Genomic DNA, 20520 nt, shown 5'->3' with positions numbered 1-20520 from the left:
TTTTTTTTTTTTAAATTAAATCTCATATAGTTTGGAGATTGCACCACCCATGTATTTGATGGGATTAATTTGAACAAAATACATAAATATATTTTTTTTTCTTTTAAATATTGATTGGTGTTTAATAAATATATAGAAAAATTTACAAAAATACACCACCAACCACAACAATTGGTAGTTATATCAACATACACAAATACATATATTTTTTTTTTAAATTTTTTTTTTTTTATGCCATAACCACCACAATGGTCAAAAAAACAATCACTTCCACAAGTTGATTTTGTGGTAGACGAAAGCGTGAAGATTTTTTGCTTCTTTTTCCTTTTTTTTGGGTCTAATTAATTTAATCTTTTATATATATAGTTATAAATTATAAATATAAATAATATAGAGAAAAAAAGCTATAATAGTTAAAAGACACAAGAGTATATCTTATCATAATTATAATTCGTGCAATCCGTCTAATTATCATAATCATACTTTGGGCCCAGCTGATGCGACCACTTATGGTCGCATGTTTCCATACTTATCTCAGACTTTACCGTCATCCCACGTGATTTCCACGTGCCTCCCTCCCCCTCCTTTTCCTCTCTCCACATAACCCCAACATTTCACTTCACAAAACCAACCAGTATCCTTAGGAATTTTCCAATCAAAATTTACTCTATTTTTTTTCCCCCTTCAAATTTTGGTACTGAACCGGAAATTAACCGCTGAACCGTCAACGATCATGAACCAGTCTCAGTTACTGAACCGGAGTTACCACCCTTGGCCACCACCACGGCCCAAAAATCAACAAACTTTCCAAGTTTCACAAACACCTAGCGTGAACCGGAGTAATTGGAAACCAAACCGGTCCAACAACAAACCACGCCGGTTTTTTCATCAGAAAAAGAAACAACAAAGAGAAAATTACCGTTTTACCCCTTTCACTCCACACAACACGACATCGTTTCTAATCCGAGCAAAGAAATCCGGTGGAATCGCCTCTTTAGTTTCTCCTTATCCGGTGACGCCAGCTGTCCTACCAACACCCAAGTTTTCTCCGGCAAGGGATGTTTTAGCTGACGTGGCAAAGGAAGAGTGGGGTGTAAACGGGTACGGGTCAATGAACGGGCTTATCCGGGTCAGGTCACCTGAGAATGATCCGGATGAAGGGGTTATTGTATCTTGGGATAGTGATGTTGAGGAAGTTGAGAAGAGGTTGAGTCATGATTTGAGCCGGTTTGAGATGATATATGACCCGGGAAATGGCGGGTCGGGTTACAGAGTTGATGACGTGGAGGAACATATAGAGAGATTGGAAGAAGAGAATATGGAGTTGAAGGAGAAAATGTATGTAATGGAAAGGGAGTTGGTGGAATTGAGGAAAAGGGTTAGGTATTTGGAAGGTGAAAATGGGTCGGATAATGAAGGTGGTTCTGAGAAAAGTGTAGGAGATTGAGGTCTATGTTGCCGCACTCGTGTGTGTTGGATCCTTAAAAAATATAGTACTACTTTTGGAATATCTAACACGCAGCCATTAATATTTTTGAAGAGTCTGGCCATGAAGAAGAAGATTAATTGTTGTGAACTGTTTTCTTGTGTATAGTTTTGTTTTGTATCTAAGAAGTGTAGATTTTAGATAGGAGTATTAAACTTCTTTTGCTTGTTAACTTCTGATGTGTAGAAGTAGTTGTAGTAGTAGTAGTAATCCTTTGATCTGACTAATAAAACTTGTTGATTTTGATCAACTTTGAGTGCTCAATTAAGCTGATTCTTTTTGTTAGTCAGTAGTCACATGCTTAGTTTAATTGCAAGTATCAGTCTTGAAGAAGTTCATATATTACATGCTCTGCTTCATCTTTTCTGAAAAGAAAATAATTTTGCCAGTGAATTTTGATCAAGATATATCTTTCAAATTTTTTGAGTGTCCTAAATAATCCATGTTCAATGACAAATGTATGAAAAAAGTAGTCACGTAAGCTCTCAATCCCAATTATTTTAACCCGTAACTTGTAACCCGTTTCCCAATTATTTTAACTCGCAAGCTCCCACGTAAGCTCTCTGCTAAAGATGATTGTTTGGAAGAGAAGACAATGAAGCAATGTGCTTAACCACGAGGATAGATTGCAAGCACATCTTTCGAAGAAAATTTGGCATTTCATGTTCACAAATCTTCCTTTTCTTATTCATAAGAAGGGCAATTGAAGTTCCAATTTACCTGATATAAGTGAGTTTTCAACCAGAAACCCCTTTCACGAACTGCTAGCAGCCCTTTAAGATTTGCCCAAGAAGTATTGGTTTAATTTGAGTCCTGGATTTTCTTATTTGAATTAAGCCTCACTGTTATTTATTCTCACAATTGCATTGTGACCTTAAATTTGTCCACCGAATACCAATTTTAGGATGATATTTGAATCTGAAAATCATGAAGCTCTTCCCAAAAATGAAACAATAAATACCTCATCCCATTCGTATCCAGTATGTATCTTGCCTGAAATATCCATGGTAGCAGTGTGCAACTAGAATATCATACCTGTGTGCCATAGGGTGTCTCTGACAATTCGTATACATCGTTAAAAAAAAAAAAAAAAAAAAATCCCGATCAGAGAGCTTACGTGGGAGCTTATAATTGGGAAACGGGTTACGAGTTACGGGTTAAAATAATTAGGGTTGGACGCTTACGTGGAACTGACATGGCTAATTTTTTTGTTTTGTGGGGTCGAAATCATACTTTCATCCATATAAGGGCAAATTTATCAAGCATCCTAACGGGGAGGGCAAATTTGATCCCAAACTTTGACGGAGGACAAATTTAAATTATAAACCATACTTGGAGGGTAAATTTGATCATTTGCCCATTATTAAACGTAGATAAAGCTCTACAAATGTTTAGAATATGAATACACATATAAATACCATATAAATACACTCCCTCTCTCCCAATTTATGTGATACACTTTCCTTTTTAATCTATTCCAAAAAGAATGATACATTTCTATATTTAGAAATAATTTAACTTGAAACTTCCCCTTTTAACCTAATTAAATGATTTACAGCCACACAAATATCTATGACTTGTTTTAGACCACGAGTTTCAAAAGTCTTTCTTTCTTAAAGTCCATGTTGTGTCAAACTATATCACATAATTTGGGACGAAAGGAGTAAATAATTTCTGTATGATGATTTGTTTCTTGGTACTTGAATATTAAGACGGTGTATTAAAGTCTAAATATTGTGTTCTCCAAACAGCCGAATATATAGAACTTGTCTTTAGTTAAAAATTAATATATAAATCAAATTAATATATTAAATTAATCTATGTGTGGATATTTCCATTTAGAATAGAAGACAACTCGCTTATTGTTTTGAGTCTCATGATGAGGGAAATGATGAGACTCTCATCACAGCTAGTAAAGGAAGCTTCCCTTTATCATTTATCCCTTTGCCTGCTGTGTTATTTTTTATTTTCAATTTTGAAAGAATATTTGTACATTCTATGTGATCATCCACTTTTATGCTTCTGGTCTATTTTACGCTTTGTTAGCCAGCTTGATCAATATTGGGTTGAAGTAGAATATGGCTAAATTTGTGAGCTGAATATGAAATATAAAGACAGAGAAAGTTGATGATATATATTAATACTTTGTATATGTCAATATTTTTTCTTTGGGGCCGGGAGGAGAGTAGTCAAACCTTCCAACAGCCTTAATTATCTGATTTAGAAGAAATAACCATATTATAAGTTGTTAAAAAAGAATAAAGAAAAGCAAAAAGATGACATCTTTGTGTTTGATCTCTTCCCTCTCATTTTTCTGACGGTCAAATTTATTACTCAGTAACATCTATGATCTGACGGTCAAATTTATTACTCAGTAACATCTATGATCTATCAGGATAGAAAAAAATCATGACTCCGTAGATAGTGATATAACAGCTCGCAGCAATATTGAAAAGAGTTCTATACTGAATGATAACAAACATAACACCATTCAAACAGAGGAAATAACACTACAAAACAACATATAATTCCAATATTCAATACAAAGCAACATGTAATTCCAATATTCGAACAAAGGGAAATCCTGTTTTGGCATGATTACTGAACGTTCATCTTCATTAATAATAGTAATAATCCCGTGAGGGGCCAATGTAGCTTGCAGCATTATCCAGAGCTTGAAGCATGAGCATGTGTTCCATATGTTCTTCCTTCAATCTGCGCTGTGCTTCATAATTTGATATTTCTGACGATTCCTCTTCTTCTCCTTCTTCTGGTAATTTGTCTGCTGAGTTTTCGTCTGGCACCAATTCAGATACTGGCTTCATTTTGGGATTCTGGGCTGGTTTTTTCTTTGTTTTCCTAACTGGACTCTTTGTTGGTGCACTAATTACTTGTTCATTAATTGTTGTCTTGATTGGTTTTTCCTTTGGTTTCAGGATCCCTGCATTTTCTTCTCCTTCTTCATATTCTTCTGGTGATTTGTCTGCTGAACTTTCTGCAAGTTTTTCATCTCGTGATACTGTCTTCATTTTGGGATTCTTTGCTGATTTTTTCTCTGGTTTCCTAACTCGACCTTTTCTTGGTGTACTAGTGACTGGTTCATTGTTTGGTTCTTCCTTTGGTTTCATGATCACTGCATTTTCTTCTCCTTCTTTATTTTCTTCTGGTGTATCTGCTGAATTTTCTGTTACTGGCCTCATTTTGGGATTTTCTTTAGGATTCTTGGCTGATTTTTTCTCTGTTTTCCTGACTGAACTTTTTGTTGGTATGCTAATGACCGGTTCTTCCTTTGGTTCTATGATCACCGCTTTTTCTTTTGGTTTGTTCACATATTTGGAAATGCCACATTCGACATGTGTTCCAAAATCACATTCAGCACAATAATACAACCAATAATTCGGTTCTGTCTTGCCATGACACAGATCACAAACAAAAATGGTGCTTTTGTCCTCATGATCAAAAGGGGAATCAAATATAAGTTTGAGTTCATGTTGGTCATGTTGGCCAAGTAAGACAGTTTGAGGCAAAAGGGCACATTGCACGTGCAAATCAAACTCGCAATGAGCACAGCTTAAGCTACATGATCTTCCTTCAGATCCACAGGCATTACAAGTAAAAGATCGGCTCGAATAAGTGGGAGTTGGAAGAAGGGTTAAAGGGTGAGAATGGTGAGAAGGGTGCACTAGAGAACGGGGCGCGTTGAGGCAATTGTCATGGAGGTAGAAATTGCAAGAGATGCAGCCATGAATGGGCTTAAATATGGGTTGCTCGCAGGCTTGGCATTGCAGTTCCTCACTGTCATCAAGAACAAGTTTTTTCAAAATATGATGGTGGCTGAAATGTTGGTTATGCTGATATTTCATGTCTCAATTTGCTTAGTCAATAAGTTCTCAATGTGTGATTTCTCTTGGGGGATATAGACATGGTTTATATGGACTTATTGAAATTGAATTATGTGAATTTAGTGCTCCACCATTAAGTTTACTTAGAATTTCTTATTCTGGAAGTGATCAGCCTCTGAGTTTTAGAGAATCTGAAGAGAATTCTCATTTTGGAAATTTTCAACCACCACCTTAGGTAACATGATGTGCTTGTTCGACTTTGTTTATCCAACTATTGGAAAGAAAATAAATGACGAGGAAGTAGCCAGTGGCAGCGGCAGAGTCTTATACGAGTAAATATGGGATCCTGAAACCACCAGCCACCCCGACCTAATTCATGATATGCCACCAACTTCCTCACAAAATGCCTAACGTTAAAAACCACCTACTCGTCAATATTCAAATTCAAATTGGTTCCTAAGGTTAGAATCAAACCAATATTCTTGGTGATAGATTTCTTGAAAATGAATAATGTGAATTTATTCCTCAAGTTTACTTAGTATTTCTTCTTCTGGATGTCAACTTCTGACTTTTAGATGATGAAGAGATGACACACATATAAAAGTAGGCTGACGTTAGCCTTCATCCATGCATATCAGTTTCCTTAAACTTGTCTCATTTTTTCATTTAGATTTTTCCTATTGGAGACTTTATGTTGTTAGAAACTGTACCTAACTACCTATTAATTAAACCCCTAAAAAAGAGCCAACCTTAAAATCTGAACGCGTGTACATGCAGATGACATGGAGAGAGACCAATTAGAAAAAGGCATGTCAGCAAAAAATTAAAAAAAAAAAGAAAAAAAAGAAAAGAAAGAGAATGTGGCTCTTCTTCACCAGGAGGTACAAACCCTCAAATATGACTTCGTACCCATTTTTTATATTTACGGAAGTTCGGGCAGTTTCAGAAGACCCAATTATCAAATCACAGGAGCATAGACCAACCTTGAAGAAGAATTGGTTTTGAGATCCCAATTAACAAAATAAGTTTTTGTTTGAATTCTCCAATTGGTTGTTGATCTTCCTAGAAAGTTGGAATTTAGTGTATCTAACTTTTTCAAGTTTCCATTAGGCTGGAAAATGAAAATGTGCTAAAATCGGACATACGTGGCTTACCCAGTTCAAACTTATTTGCAAATTAAATTTTGCTGCTTTTGCCTTTTTCACTTTTTTTTTAAAAAATATTTATTTGATACATACTGAATAGAAAATAGTAATGGTGAAGTTGGGCAGTCGTCTCCATGGTTGCCGGACGGTGACCTTTTTAGTGGTTTAAAATGGTAGAGATGGGCAAGGAGACGGTAGTGGAATAGTGTATGCAAGAGAGAAAATTGTAAAGAAAAATCATACACACTTCACGCTCTCAAAGGAGGTGAATTACATTCATTGTGACATGTCAGCAGCTTGCATCTGATTGAGACATTTTTTATTAAGTTAAGTGTTTAATAAGAACAAGGTATAATTTAGGTGTCTAAATGAAAAAATAAGATAAGTTTAAGAGATAAAAGTATAATTACCTTTATCTGGTAACGACATGGAGCACAGTGTTTAGCATTGCAACGTGGTTCTCCATTTAGTCTATCAAATCAAAGTGTAAGCTAGTTGTTACAAGTACAATAGGCTTTCCACGTGACATATAAGGAGTTTATAAAGATCTCAATTATTCTCATTGACTTTGTCATCCGAATATTGGAAAACATGGCTGCTTTGACTTTGAAATCCAAAAATTGGAAAATAAAAGAAAAGAGCAACGGGTACCCAGCCGATGGTATTTTTTACTATATGATTGTAAAGAATTTTGGAGTTGACTAATACTTTTGCCAAATCTTTTGCAAGTCCTTTAATATTGTGAATGGGGTAACATGGGCTGGTTCGACTTTGATTTGCAACTTGCTATAAGCTTTTCATCAATCAAGAACTAATATGCTGAATCACTTATTTATTTAGGAGAGAGAGTTATAGAGGGAGAGGACTTGACTATGTCTTAAATCACTAATTAGAGAGAGATTGAAATGGAGAAAGACTTGACCTCGTCTTACTATAGGTTTAATATCTTCATATATTTTCGATGTTCAAGAAGCACTGTTAGATTATCTTTTTCAAAATTAGTCGATATATTTAAAGTTAACTTTAGCGTAATATTAGTAGCCTCTTCAGGGGAATAAGTTATCATTTTGGTTAATATCAAAAATTCAGTTTACATGTTGTTATTTCAGTTTTGTTTTGAAAAATCTTAGCGTAGTTTTTTTTTTAATATTAAGCATGAAAATTGCCCCTAAATTATATAAGTAAAGATAATTTACATGCAAGCTTAGCGTAGTTATCATAGCCTTTATATGCAAATGATTTAGCATTGTGATAGTGTCAACACTAAAATGTTAGATTCACCTGATCATTCTTGTAGGCTACAATTTTAGTTTTGCTTGTCTAGAAACGGATAAATACATGATATATACAAACTCCACCTTTGAACTAGGGTGATCTATATATTATAGGTTTGAACAATGATTAATGTGGGTAAAAGGTTTAAGCCTTAACTCAAAGGCGTATATGATGGAAATGTACCCCTTAATTGTAATCGTATATATTTCTTCATTGTTATTTATGATGCAAGAGTTGGAACCTATAAAAGAATCCCTAACTTTTCACAACTCTTTTAGCTTATTTTGATCACTGATCAACAAGGAAAAGTAAAGTCAGTAATTAGTACGTATTCTAACTTGATATACGAGTAACCATTATGTAACTATGGTTAAATTATTACATGAATGTGTATTTAAAGTTTTAAACCATTATAAATCTATAACTCTTTTGATCTCTTTATTCAAATTTCACCTTATATCCATCGCACTTGAACTAATTATGGCATGACATCATAGTATCAATTTGTGCTGAAATGTGTAAAATTAGAATCGGGAGGAAATTTGGGATTGACTAAAATGTTGGTAATCTTGAATTCCATATGCTTCCGACTGAATATTGGTGTTTAATTTCTTCTGCAATGTTTTATGCAAGCGCCCGTATAATGCACGATTTTTTACGTTAAGGACTTTGGTCGATATTAGATTCTTCCTAATGGAAATAAATTAATTTTCTTCGAGTGATCAAGGCTTGTTATTAAAGGTTCATTGATTGCATTTGAGCCCTTCTATATATTCCGTCATATACATGATGATTGATGAGATATCGATGCTAGTGATTGGGGCTATAGCTTTGATATTAAATCTAATGAAAGTTCTGAAATTTTGTTTTGTTTTTTGATCTCATTTACTAATAACGTGAGAACTGATATGGTCATATCATTGATCTGACAAAGACACTGATTTTCGATCCAATGAAAAACACAAAAAATGCGAAAATCAAACAGTTGGACTCGAAACATAGGAACCATAGAGAAACTTGATCATCAAGATCACAAATAGAAAGTTGAAAGAGGGTACTTGAAAGAGAAATAACATAGTAACAAAAAAACATTTATTTTGCAATAAAAACTGAACGTCTCAAAGCAGATGCATTTTGATGATCATGAATACAGTTAGATATAACTGTATCTTCTTGATCCTGATGGTCAGATTAAATCCAGCGCGGCCTCTCTTCCTCGTGCCTCAATCTGATAACGAATTTGAGCTGCAATAATCTGTTCATGAGCTTCATTTGCTGCATTTATCATTTCCAATGTTGCATTTGTATTTCGATTTGGATTTGGATTTGGACTTGGATTTGGAATTGGACACTGTTGTTTGGGGAAAACACCAACTTCAGGAATAATTATTGCACAGTGCAAGTGTGACCCGAAATCACAACCAACGCAATAGTACAGCCAATCGTTCTTGTTCATTATCACATTGCACATATCACAATTGTATATGATACTCTTATCTTCGTAAGGAGAACCGAAGTGGAGCCCCAATTGATGTGGGTGTTTGTCAACAAGTATCGAGCTTGGACAAGATGCGCACTGCAAGTGGATATCAAATTCACAACAAGCACAGTTAAAGCAAAATCCGTTTCCAGCAGAGCCACAAGCGTTGCAAGTATAGGAACCACTTGAGTAAGCAGGAACTGGGAGAAGGGTCAAGTGGTGAAAAGGATGAGAAGAATGATTGAGAAAACGAGGAGCGTTGAGGCAGTTTTCGTGGAGGAAATATTGACAACTATTGCAGCCATAGAAATTAGGCTTATTAGTAATGTTTGGTTGCTCACAAGCGTTGCAAGTGAGTGTTTCAGCTGGATTATTCACAATTAGTTTCAAGATGTGGGGATGGCTAAAGTGTTGTTTACCTTGACATGTCCCATTTGTAGTCTGATTCTGTCTTCCCATTGATTTCCTTGTAACTAATTTGTTGAAATCAGTAATCAGAGTACAAGTTCAGTGAATTACCACTAATTTGTAATTCTATTTATAGATGCTAATTTAGGTATGATAATAAGTTACTCCTAATAACTTGGCCACGTTGTTTCCTTTTGTATTCACGTTTTCCCCCCTTTATTAACAACAATTTGGCCAATTGCTATTCAAAAGTGTATTTAAACATCTGGTAAGAGTATTGACTGACTTAGCGCTGTTATCCAATGGCTACTAAAATAATGGCGAGCATCTTTGTTTTGACCAAGCCTAAACGTTGGCTTGTTGTTGGTTTTTTGAAGTTAATTGCCTTATTCATTTTCTTTTGTCGCTTATAAGGTCTATATGACCAACGAGAGTTGTGGTGAAGTATTAAGTCTTTCCTTTATCCTTAATCGGATGTCTCGAGTTCGAGCCATGGCTATGACATCAATTTGGAAGTGTTTACCCCCAATGTGAGACTTCCCGATGCAAATCCAAATTTAGTCCAGCTCCAATGCAGATACCAGACACTGGGTGGAAAGCCAGAAAACCAACCAAAAGAAAAAGTGCGGTCTGGATTTATAGATGGTCGTCTCTGTGATATAAACTGCAAAATACCACCGATCTCGGCAAATTGGTAACTTGGAAAGTCAACTATATTGTGGTCAACAGTCCACTGTTAGACTTTTTGCTCTTGCAAGTTGGCATTTTCATCATTCATAATCCTAGTGCTGACTAATACTTGATTCATTTAGATTTTGTTCTAATCCATATTGATCATCTTCTGAACGTTGGAGGTTGATTATTGTAATGTCTCAAAATTAACTTGCCAGACGAACAGTCATATGTCTGCTTGATTTTTATGCTTTGGTCTCCCCTTAATTCTTTTAGTGTTTCTGGTGACGTGATCTTTTATTTTGGCAAACCTGCACTTTTAACCCTTGTGTTATAGGGCTAGTGCATTTTAGTCCTACTCTCAGTTGTTGCGCCAAAATCGCGTTAGGAACACTGTTGCGATGAGCGAGCTTTTAGAAGGGAAATAATTTGGCTTAAAGCATAGTCAAATTGTGAAATTAATCCTATTATTCTACGCATAGTCAAATCTTATTATTTTTGTTCCCATTTTTACTTTGTAATCTAAAATTTTGTTTGTCGACAAGGGCAGATGCACAATAGAAATTATGGATTCGGCAAACTCAGCATGTCCTTGTGTTTACACAGGAAGAAGTATTCTGGCACAAAATCATACTCAATGGGCTGCCAAAATCCAACCCCCTCATTCTCATTTTGATCTTTAATACCCACCTAAACATCTTTTTGTCTGAACAGCAAGGTCAATCTCGACCTTGACTTTGGCAAAATTAGGCCTAGATTTGACAGACGTAGCTTTATCGCTAGTGAGGAGAGTACTTATAGGCGAAGTGATCCTCATGAGCACGTCCCAATTATTGTAATAATGTCATTTCAGGCCCGACAATTGAATCCTAACTGGAATCAGAGTAGTTTCCTCATCCGGATTAAAATCTGTACTCCATCTCATCAATAACACAGGCATACCCAGATTGTAACTTTATCCCTCAAATAGAAGCTCTTGAATCGTCCTCGTGTGAGCAGTCCAAGAATATGTGTTTTGCATTGTGACAGAGCTTTTCAATGGAAATCTGGTAGTGAAATCTCTTCGAATATCATCCAATAATGGTCAGCCATGAGAGAATTTGTCTATCAGTCATTCTACAAACGCTCACCAGCTCATCTTCTTCCTGAGGCGTGAAAAACAGTGCTGGTTTGACCTTTTGGTCTTTATATTTGGATGTTCCTATTAAATTACTCCTAATATCCATCTCATTTCAACTAAAATGTACCAAATTAGAATCTAGAGGAAGCGTGGGGTGGACTAAAATGTTGGTAATCTTGAAAATTTATATACTTCTGAACCGACTGAGTATTGGTGTTTAATTTCTTCTGCAATGTTTTATGCATGCATCCGTATAATGCAAGTTTTTTTTAGGTTTAGGACTTTGGTTGATATTAGATTCTTTCTCGTGGAAAGATTTTTTTCTTCCAGTGATCAAGGCCTGTTTTTAAAGAATCACTTATTGTTTTTGCGCCCTTCTGATAATCCTTTTCCTACATGATCGCGGATCGATACTAGCTAGTTACTGAGCTATGATATTAATTAATCGATCCAATGAAATTTTTTATTTTCTTTTTGTTTTTGTTTTTGGATCTCAATTACTAATAACGAGAGGACTGATATGGTCATATCATTGATCTGACCAAGGCACTGATTTTTGCCCCAACAAAAAGAACAAATGATGTGAAAATCAAACCGTGGTAATCGATAAACATGAGAATTAGGAACTATAACGAAAATGGAGAAACTTGATCATCAACGATCACACATAAAAAGTTGAAAGAGAGTACTTGAAACAGAAATGACATAACAATAAAGCATTTATTTTGCAATAAAAACTGAAAGTCTCAAAGTGGATGCATTTTGATGATAATGAATACATACAGTTAGATGTAACTGTATCTTCTTCCTGATGGCCTGAATAAGTCCAGAGCAGCCTCTCTTCCTCGTGCCTCAATCTGTGCACGAAGTTGAGCTGCGATGATCTGTTCATGAGCTTCATTCACTGCATTTATTGTATCCCCTGTTGGATTTGGATTTGAATTTGCACTTGGATTTGAAGTTGGAACTGGACGCTGCTGTTTGGGGAAAGCACCAACTTCAGGAGTAATTGCACACTTCAAGTGTGACCCGAAATCACAACCAGCACAATAGTACAACCAATCGTCCTTGTTCATTATTACAGTGCAGACATCACAAACATATGCCATATTCTTATCTTCGTAAGGAGAGCCAAAGTGGAGCGCCAATTGATGTGGGTGTTTGGTAACAAGTATCGAACTTGGACAAGATGCACATTGCAAGTGAATATCAAATTCACAACAAGCACAGCTAAAGCAAAATCCATTTCCAGCAGAGCCGCAAGCCTTGCAAGTATAGGAACGACTCGAGTAAGTCGGAATTTGGTGCAGGGTCAAAGGGTGGGAAGGATGAGATGAATGATTAAGAAAACGCGGAGCGTTAAAGCAGTTTTCGTGGAGGAAATATTGGCATCTATTGCAGCCATGAAAATTAGGCTTATTGTTGTCTGGTTGCTCACAGGCATTGCAAGTGAGTGTTTTAACTTGATCAGATGGATTCACAAGTTTCAAAATGTGTGGATGGCTGAAGTGTTGCGTACCTTGAGATGTTGCATCTGCAGTACTTTGATTATTCTGTCTTCCCATTGATTTTCCTTGTCACTTTGTTGAAATAAGTTATCAATAAAGGAGTACAGTAGATGTATTGGAGAGCTAGCTAGCAAGTTCAGTGAATTACACTAATTTGTAATTGTATTTATAGATACTAATTTAGGTATGCTAATAAGTTACTCCTAATAACATGGCCACGTTATTTCCTTAGACGACTTTGCATTAAGACCAATTTGGCCAATTGCTATTCAAAAGTATATTTAAACATCTGTAAGCATATTGACTGACTTAGCGCTCTTACCCAATGGCTACTAAAATATATGGCAAGCATCTTTTTAATTTGACTTAGACTAAACATTGCTTTGTTGTTTGTTTTCTGAAGTTAATTTCCCCATTCATATCTTCTCTCACTTAGCTCTATCTGGCTTTAGGTGTGGTCGTCGTTCTGCAATATGTACTGTAAATTAGATCCACCCATTTCGGCAAATTAGTATCTTGAGAAGTCAACTGCATTGAGATTCATGGATGTTACGATAACAGTCCACTGTAAGACTTTTTGCCCTTGCAAGTTGCCATTTGATAATTCATTATCCTAGTGCTGGCTAATAATTCATTTAGACTTTGTTCTAATCTGTATTAATCATCTTCTAAACGTTGGAGTTTGATTATCCCAATATTTCAAAATTAACTTGCCAAACGAACAAGTTATACGTCTGCCTTTGATTGATTATAACTTGTTACCGTATAACTTGCCATTGCCAAACAAAAATCAAGTTAGATGTTCATGTTATATTGCCAAACAAAAATCGCCATTGCCAAACGAACAAGTTATATGTTTGCCTAATTCTAATCCTTTGATCGTTCCTTTTGCTAGTGTTACCGATCTTCTCAAGTTAGATGTCACTTCCCTATAAGATTTCACATAAATATTTTACTCTTTCATTGAATCAACTAACGGTAACTATAAGCAGCAGACCTTGAATTCATATAAAGACAGTTCCTCCAACGCCTCTTTACACCTTTTGCTAGAGACCCTTAAACAGGGTGCCGATTCTTTAACTAGATCATATGTATATACATTAGAGATTAATGAAATAAGGATTGGAAAGTCCATATATAAATACTTTTGAGCCTAGGGAATAGGGATGGTTGCTATAACGAGCACTCTCCTTTCTCTAATTTCCTCCCTTCTACACATCCAATGATGCAATTCCTTTCGGGGTCGTTTGGTTCATATGTTAGTTATGCAGGGAATATTGTTTACTCCTATGTGGTAATAAAGAGGGGATTGTTATGCAGCGATGATTAATAATATATGAATCATTATGTGGTGATAAATAATGAAAGAATTATTATATTAGGCAATGGCGACCATGCTACAAAAAATGCTAAGTGGTGCACTTGGTTGAAGGTTGAATTATGTACTTAGAGGTTTAGAGCTCAAGCCCCACTTAATAAATTTTTCCTTTATTTTTTAGTGGTGAACCCATATTTCAAAAATTCTAGGTGAACCCATGTTTCAAAAATCCTAGATTCGCCTCTGTTTACATGTACGCCTATATATGAGCGCCTCAGCTAAAACTTGAAGGTAAATAATTGCATGTAGTACACTCTTAAAATTTGTTCTATAGAGCGTTGAGCACTCAAGAACACAAAGGACGACCTTTGGGTTATCTGGCACCATAGATTATTTTTAGCTCCAGGGACAGAGTTCGATTTTTCTTCTTAACATCACTAATTTTTCATCCTACGTTTTTTTGTGTATGCGATAGGATAAATAATCTAAAGACAATATTTTATGAAAAGGCCCAAATATCTTTAAAAATACAAAATTGTCATCGTCAATAGTATAAGTCATTTGCCTTTATCGAAATGAGTTCATTTGCCATCAGTGTTAGTTTTCAAGAATGACTCACCCATGCCATTTTTTTATTAACGCCGGCTTTATAATCCGAGATATGACACGTGGCCTCCAATTAGAGGTCTACGTCATTTAATTAAATGCAGCCCAATTTTAAATTCCAAATTAATAAAAAAAAATCCGACCAGACACCCTACCCACCCACAACCATAATCTAGTTGAGCACGTATCATATTTGGTATTGTGAAATTCGTTAATGAAAAATGGCATGGATGAGTCATTTTGGTAACGGGCACATAAATAGCCAAACTGATTGGCATCAATACCATTTTTCGATGGCGATAAATGGCCAAAATATGTCATAAATGATGATAGTTTGATGGCATATTTGAGCCTTTTCCATTTTATCTTTGCCCTTTCTTTAACCCAAAATTGATTGAACTATAAGTCATATTGCCTTTACGATGAGTTCGTGATCAGTGTTAGGTTTATAGAGAAGAGCACCTTTAAATCCAGCTGGGTCCTCAACTGATGCTAAGGGCATTTTTTTATGGCTGCAATAGCTAGCTAGGAGGGTAAGGGTTGTCCATGACCACATAATTAGCGAGACCAAAATCTCAACCGACAACTGATGTGGGAAAAACTCAACAAATTTCAAGCCCAATAACTCAAATGGTTTGTGGATTTAGTGACATCTGGAACCTATAGAGTTCAAATCATGGATCCATCTATATTTATTGACATAATATTTTATTTGAATTATCATAAACAATTTAATATGATACTCAGTAATTTTTACTGTTCTGTGATAGTGAATAACAATTGACTTTGAAGAGAGTATCTGAAAGAAAAATAACACACCAAAAGCATTTATTTGCAATTAAACACGAACATCACAATATAAGGCACAAGGTGAAATTTAACACTTTTTTGTAAATCACGATTCAGTTAATAGTAACTGTATCTTCGCGGTGGCCCGACCAAGTCCAGACAAGCCTCTCTTCCTCGTGCCGCAATCTGAGCACCAATTTGAGCTGCAAGAATCTGTTCATGAGCTTCATTTGCTGCATTTATCATCTCCAATGTTGCATTTGGATTTCGACTTGGGCTGGGATTTGGAATTGGACATTGTTGTTTTGGAAAAACACCGACTTCAGGACTACTTATTGCACACTTTAAGTGTGACCCGAAATCACAGCCAGCACAATAGTACAGCCACTCGTCCCTGTTCATTATTACAGTGCACATGTCACAAACATATTCGACACTCTTATCTTCGTAAGGAGAACCGAAGTGCAGCCCCAATTGATGCGGATGTTTATCAACAAGAATGGAGCTAGGACAAGACGCACATTGCAAGTGAATATCAAATTCACAACAAGCACAACTAAAGCAAAACCCATTTCCAGCAGAGCCACAAGCCTTGCATGTATAGGAACGACTCGAGTAAGTCGGAATTTGGAGAAGGGTTAAAGGGTGGGAAGGATGAGATGAATGAACAAGAAAACGCGGAGCATTGAAGCAGTTTTCGTGAAGGAAATATTGACAACTGTTGCAACCGTAGAAAGGCCTATTACTATTGTTATCAGGTTGTTCACAGGCATTGCAAGTGAGTGTTTTAGCTTGATCAGCTGGATTCACAAGTTTCAAAATATGGGGATGGCTGAAGTGTTGTTTACCTTGAGATGCCGCATTTGTACTCCGGTTCTGTCTTCCCATTGATTAAATTTTCCTTGTAATTTTATTGTTTATGTAATCAATAAAGGGTGTGCAATGGATATATACTGGAGAGCTTGGTGCAAAATAAAGTGACATTTTTATAGATATTAATATAACTATACATGATAATTAACTTGGCCACGTTGTTTCCTTCGACGACTTTGCTTTCACATTTTATTTTCTCCTATACTAAGTTGTCCACGACGACAATTTGGCCAATTGCTATATTTAAACATCGCATATTGACTGACTTTGCTGTTATCCAATGGCTACTAAAATGGGGCCAAGCATCTTCATATTTTGACTTTGACTAAACGTTGCCTTCTTGTTTGTTTTTGAAGTTAATGCGTGATTTGTGAAGGATTATATTCACAAGTCAATGTATTGAGGTTCGTGGAAGTTTGATTAACTGTCAACTGTTAGACCTTTTGCTCTTCCAAGTTGGCATTTCATCATTCATTTTGTAGTGCTGAGTCTGCTGACCGACTAATAATTCTTTTAGAAACGTGTTAATCTGTATCGGACATTGGAGAGTCTGATTATTGCAAAATCTCAATACTGATTGCCAGACAAGCAATCATATGTATGCTTAATTCTCATCCTTGGATCATTCATCTTATAATTACTAGCTAGTATAACCGTACTTCTCAAGTTGCATGTTATCCCTATCGGATTTCACACACACACACATATATATATCGGAAAAGGCTCATATATAGCCCTAACCTATTGAAAAAAGCTCATAAATACCCTCCTTCCATCAGTCTAAAAATCTGCTTCATCCACCTTTTTAGGTCTAAAATACCCTTAAGGTTTGTTTTTGGCTCAAATATACCCCTCAAACTAACAAGTCAAATGTAACTCTTTTAAAAAGCCACATGGCATTTTGTAATTGGTCACACATTTTAATTTCAGAATAAGTAAAATTCACCCAATTTTTAACACCCAAACCCATTGACCCGTTTTAAAGTAAATTTAACAAAAAAATGCTTGCAACAAGCTACAAGTATCCCAGATACTGAGAGTTCTTATGAATACTCGATTGGTGCATATTTATAAGCCAATCCTCCTTAAAAAATCCAGCACAAGAAAATTTTCTGAACATCATAGTTCTTTTGGCAACAGTAGCACGAGCCCGGAAAGCTTGGTGGAAAATTTGTTTCGGATAGATGCATCCGACTTCCTTATTAGCATGGAGCTTTCCACCACAGTTATTTCACTAGCATCTTTCATGAAATTGTTAGGTTGATTAACTGCTATAAGTGGAACAAAACTCCCCCGAATTGTGCAAGAATTCACGACTAGCACGGGTCATTACTATTATCATTTACTTTAAAATGGGTCAACGGGTTTGGGTGTTAAAAATTGGGTGAATTTTACTTATTCTGAAATTAAAATGTGTGACCAATTACAAAATGTCATGTGACTTTTTAAAAGAGTTAAATTTGACCTGTTAGTTTGAGGGGTATATTTGAACCAAAAACAAACCTTAAGGGTATTTTTAGACCTAAAAGGTAGATGAAAGGGTATTTTTAGACCTAAATGTAGAAGGAGGGGGTACTTTTTTCAATAAAAGGCAGTGATATTTTTGAACTTTTTTCCGTGTATATATATATATATTTGAAGCTAGGGATGGTTGATATGATGCGCACTATCCTTTGGGTTAACCATCCTAAGACTCAAAACTTATAGACTTTCTAGTACTTAATTTACCTAATGTCTAATATAGTATACGATCTAAATAGTTGTACTCAAATGTGTGGCAAGCTAGTTGCAACTTGCAATGATTAAAGTACTTCAACATCCAGAAGATGAATTCAGATCATAACATGTCTAAATGAAGTACTATTAGTTAAGAGTCAGCAGTACTATGATAATGAACGATGGAATGTAAACTTGCGAAGAGCAAAAGTCAACAGTGAATAGGGGTGAACTTGTTTTGCCAACTGTGCATACGTAAAGTGTGAAATTCAAGTAATTATTCTGAGCCCGAAGTTCAAATTCTCCTATTTTGTTTTTTGGTTCCTTTTTACGTTATAATCTAAAATTTCGTTTGTCGCCCTATATTTTATTCGAATTATCAGGAAAAATTTAACATGCTCCTCTCCTTTCATCTTCAATCATCATGGTTTCTCATATGTGGGCTAGTGCATCTGGGGGTCGACAAAGAAAATAAGCAAACCATTTCAAGTAACTTTCTTACATTTAATCTTCCATGTGTTCCACTTACACCTTCTGTTCAATATGCTTATTTTAAGATGGACGTGTAGTGCGATGAAATTTAATTGTCTCAGATGATATTACATGCGACGAACGCTAAGAAATCAAGTCAAAATATATATGGAGAAAAGAAAATGAGAAACGAAAGTCAAATAGTTGTAATAGATAAACATAAATACCGTAAGATGGAGAAACATGTCTATCAACGATAGCAAACATACAAGAGTTGAAAGTGAAAGTAATTAAAAAAGAAATAACATAACAGCAAATTAAGCATTTATTTTGCGGAAAATATGTAAATAAAAAAAATAAAAAAGGAAAAAAGGAAAAAAATGCATCATGCATTAGAGATGATGATGACGATATATAGAGTGATCAGTAGTAATAATATCTTCGTGTTGGCCTGACCGACTCCAGCATATCTTGTCCTAATTGTGCCATCATCCGGGTAGCAACTTGAGCTTCAAAAACCTGCTGATTAGCTTCATTAACTGAATTTAAAATCTCTAGTGTTGAATTTGCATTTGGAATTGGATTTGGATTTGGATTTGGAATAATTGGTTGGCTTCTTGGGTAAACAACAAGTTCAGGGCTAGCACACTGCAAGTGCGCCCCGAAATCACAATCAGCGCAATAGTACAACCAGTTGTCCTTGTTCATTACTGCATCGCAGATATCACAAAAATATTCGATGTCCTTATCTTGGTAAGGAGAACCGAATATGAGCTCTAATTGATGTGCGTGTTTGTCAACGAGTATTGAGCTCGGACAAGACGCACATTGCACGTGGATATCGAACTGGCAACGGGCACAGCTAAAGCTGAATGCGTTGCCAGCAGATCCACAAGCGTTGCAAAGATAGGAACGAGTCGGGTAAGTTGGCATCGGGTGAAGGGTTAAAGGGTGGGAAGGATGAGATGAGTGATCGAGAAAACGCGGAGCGTTGAGGCAGTTTTCGTGGAGGAAATATTGGCAGGCGTTGCAGCCATAGAAAGGTTTGTTATTAGTGTTTTGTTGTTCACAAGCATTGCAAGTGAGAGTTTCACTTTCAGTTGGATTGACAAGTTTCAAGATGTGGGGGTGGCTGAAGTGTACTTGAGTTTCTTGAGGCAATGTCGTCGTACTTTGAGACGACGTCGTATCTGGCCGTTTCTTTCTTCCCATTTTCGAAGTAATTCAGTTAGATAATAGTACAATTTATGAGGGCTGTGCAGTGGATATATATACCGGAGAGGAGATTGAGCAAAAGTTCAGTTATTTACACTAATACGGAATTGTATTTATAGCTTTAGCGATGATAGTAGTAACTACTCCTCCGCTGCAATTTGTGCAGAATTGCCAATTTAACCAAACGAACTGTTTCTTTGATCGCAATTTTTTTAATGGCATCTTTTAAATATTTTGAACTGTGAGTTATTGTGACTTATAAGTAATGTTTTTTTAGGTAGTCTTTATACGTGTAAATTTTATTTTACAAAACATAAAATTCTTTGTTCGGATTCCAAAACTAAAAAAATTTGACTCTAGAATTGCCACGCAATTTTGGACGCAGGAAGTAATAACTAGGGAATGTATGGGGGTTGGACTTTGCTCTCATTGTTTTTGTTCTTTCGTTAGTTGTCTCCGACGACCATTTGTCCAATTGGCATGCAGAAGTTTATTTTTAACAAGCTCTATTGACCGATTCAGCGCATTGTCCAACGGCTAATGATATGGCGAGCATCTTGGCTTTTTGACTTGGACTATATTTTTCTTAATATTTT

General features: G+C 35.8%; 5 protein-coding genes across 5 annotated transcripts; 1 reads left to right on the top strand and 4 right to left on the bottom strand.

Moving 5' to 3' along the window:
• The first annotated feature begins 733 nt into the window (after positions 1-733).
• Positions 734-1447, top strand: LOC132061942 (uncharacterized). Its single transcript, XM_059454616.1, has one exon. The coding sequence runs from the start codon at positions 734-736 to the stop codon at positions 1445-1447; it is 714 nt and encodes a 237-aa protein (XP_059310599.1).
• A 2500-nt stretch (positions 1448-3947) lies between these two features.
• LOC132061941 (uncharacterized) lies at positions 3948-13098 on the bottom strand. The gene is made up of 3 exons (XM_059454615.1): positions 12225-13098; positions 8985-9701; positions 3948-5351 (listed from the first exon to the last, which is right to left on the bottom strand). Exons 1-3 carry the CDS (start codon positions 12991-12993, stop codon positions 4105-4107), a joined length of 2733 nt encoding a protein of 910 aa, XP_059310598.1. The 5' UTR covers positions 12994-13098; the 3' UTR covers positions 3948-4104.
• Positions 8673-9760, bottom strand: LOC132063444 (protein VACUOLELESS GAMETOPHYTES-like). The gene has a single exon (XM_059455986.1). The coding sequence runs from the start codon at positions 9685-9687 to the stop codon at positions 8935-8937; it is 753 nt and encodes a 250-aa protein (XP_059311969.1). The 5' UTR covers positions 9688-9760; the 3' UTR covers positions 8673-8934.
• A 2573-nt stretch (positions 13099-15671) lies between the features above and the next one.
• On the bottom strand, positions 15672-16595 carry LOC132062536 (protein VACUOLELESS GAMETOPHYTES-like). Its single transcript, XM_059455086.1, has one exon. It carries the CDS (start codon positions 16535-16537, stop codon positions 15767-15769), a length of 771 nt encoding a protein of 256 aa, XP_059311069.1. The 5' UTR covers positions 16538-16595; the 3' UTR covers positions 15672-15766.
• A 2494-nt stretch (positions 16596-19089) lies between these two features.
• Positions 19090-19990, bottom strand: LOC132062535 (protein VACUOLELESS GAMETOPHYTES-like). Its single transcript, XM_059455085.1, has one exon. The coding sequence runs from the start codon at positions 19919-19921 to the stop codon at positions 19133-19135; it is 789 nt and encodes a 262-aa protein (XP_059311068.1). The 5' UTR covers positions 19922-19990; the 3' UTR covers positions 19090-19132.
• Between the last annotated feature and the right edge of the window lie 530 nt (positions 19991-20520).

Source organism: Lycium ferocissimum, chromosome 7, assembly GCF_029784015.1.
Source record: "Lycium ferocissimum isolate CSIRO_LF1 chromosome 7, AGI_CSIRO_Lferr_CH_V1, whole genome shotgun sequence".
NCBI lineage: Eukaryota > Viridiplantae > Streptophyta > Magnoliopsida > Solanales > Solanaceae > Lycium > Lycium ferocissimum.
The sequence above is the reverse complement of the archived record's forward strand: the minus strand, read 5'-3'. Positions and strand labels throughout refer to the sequence as shown.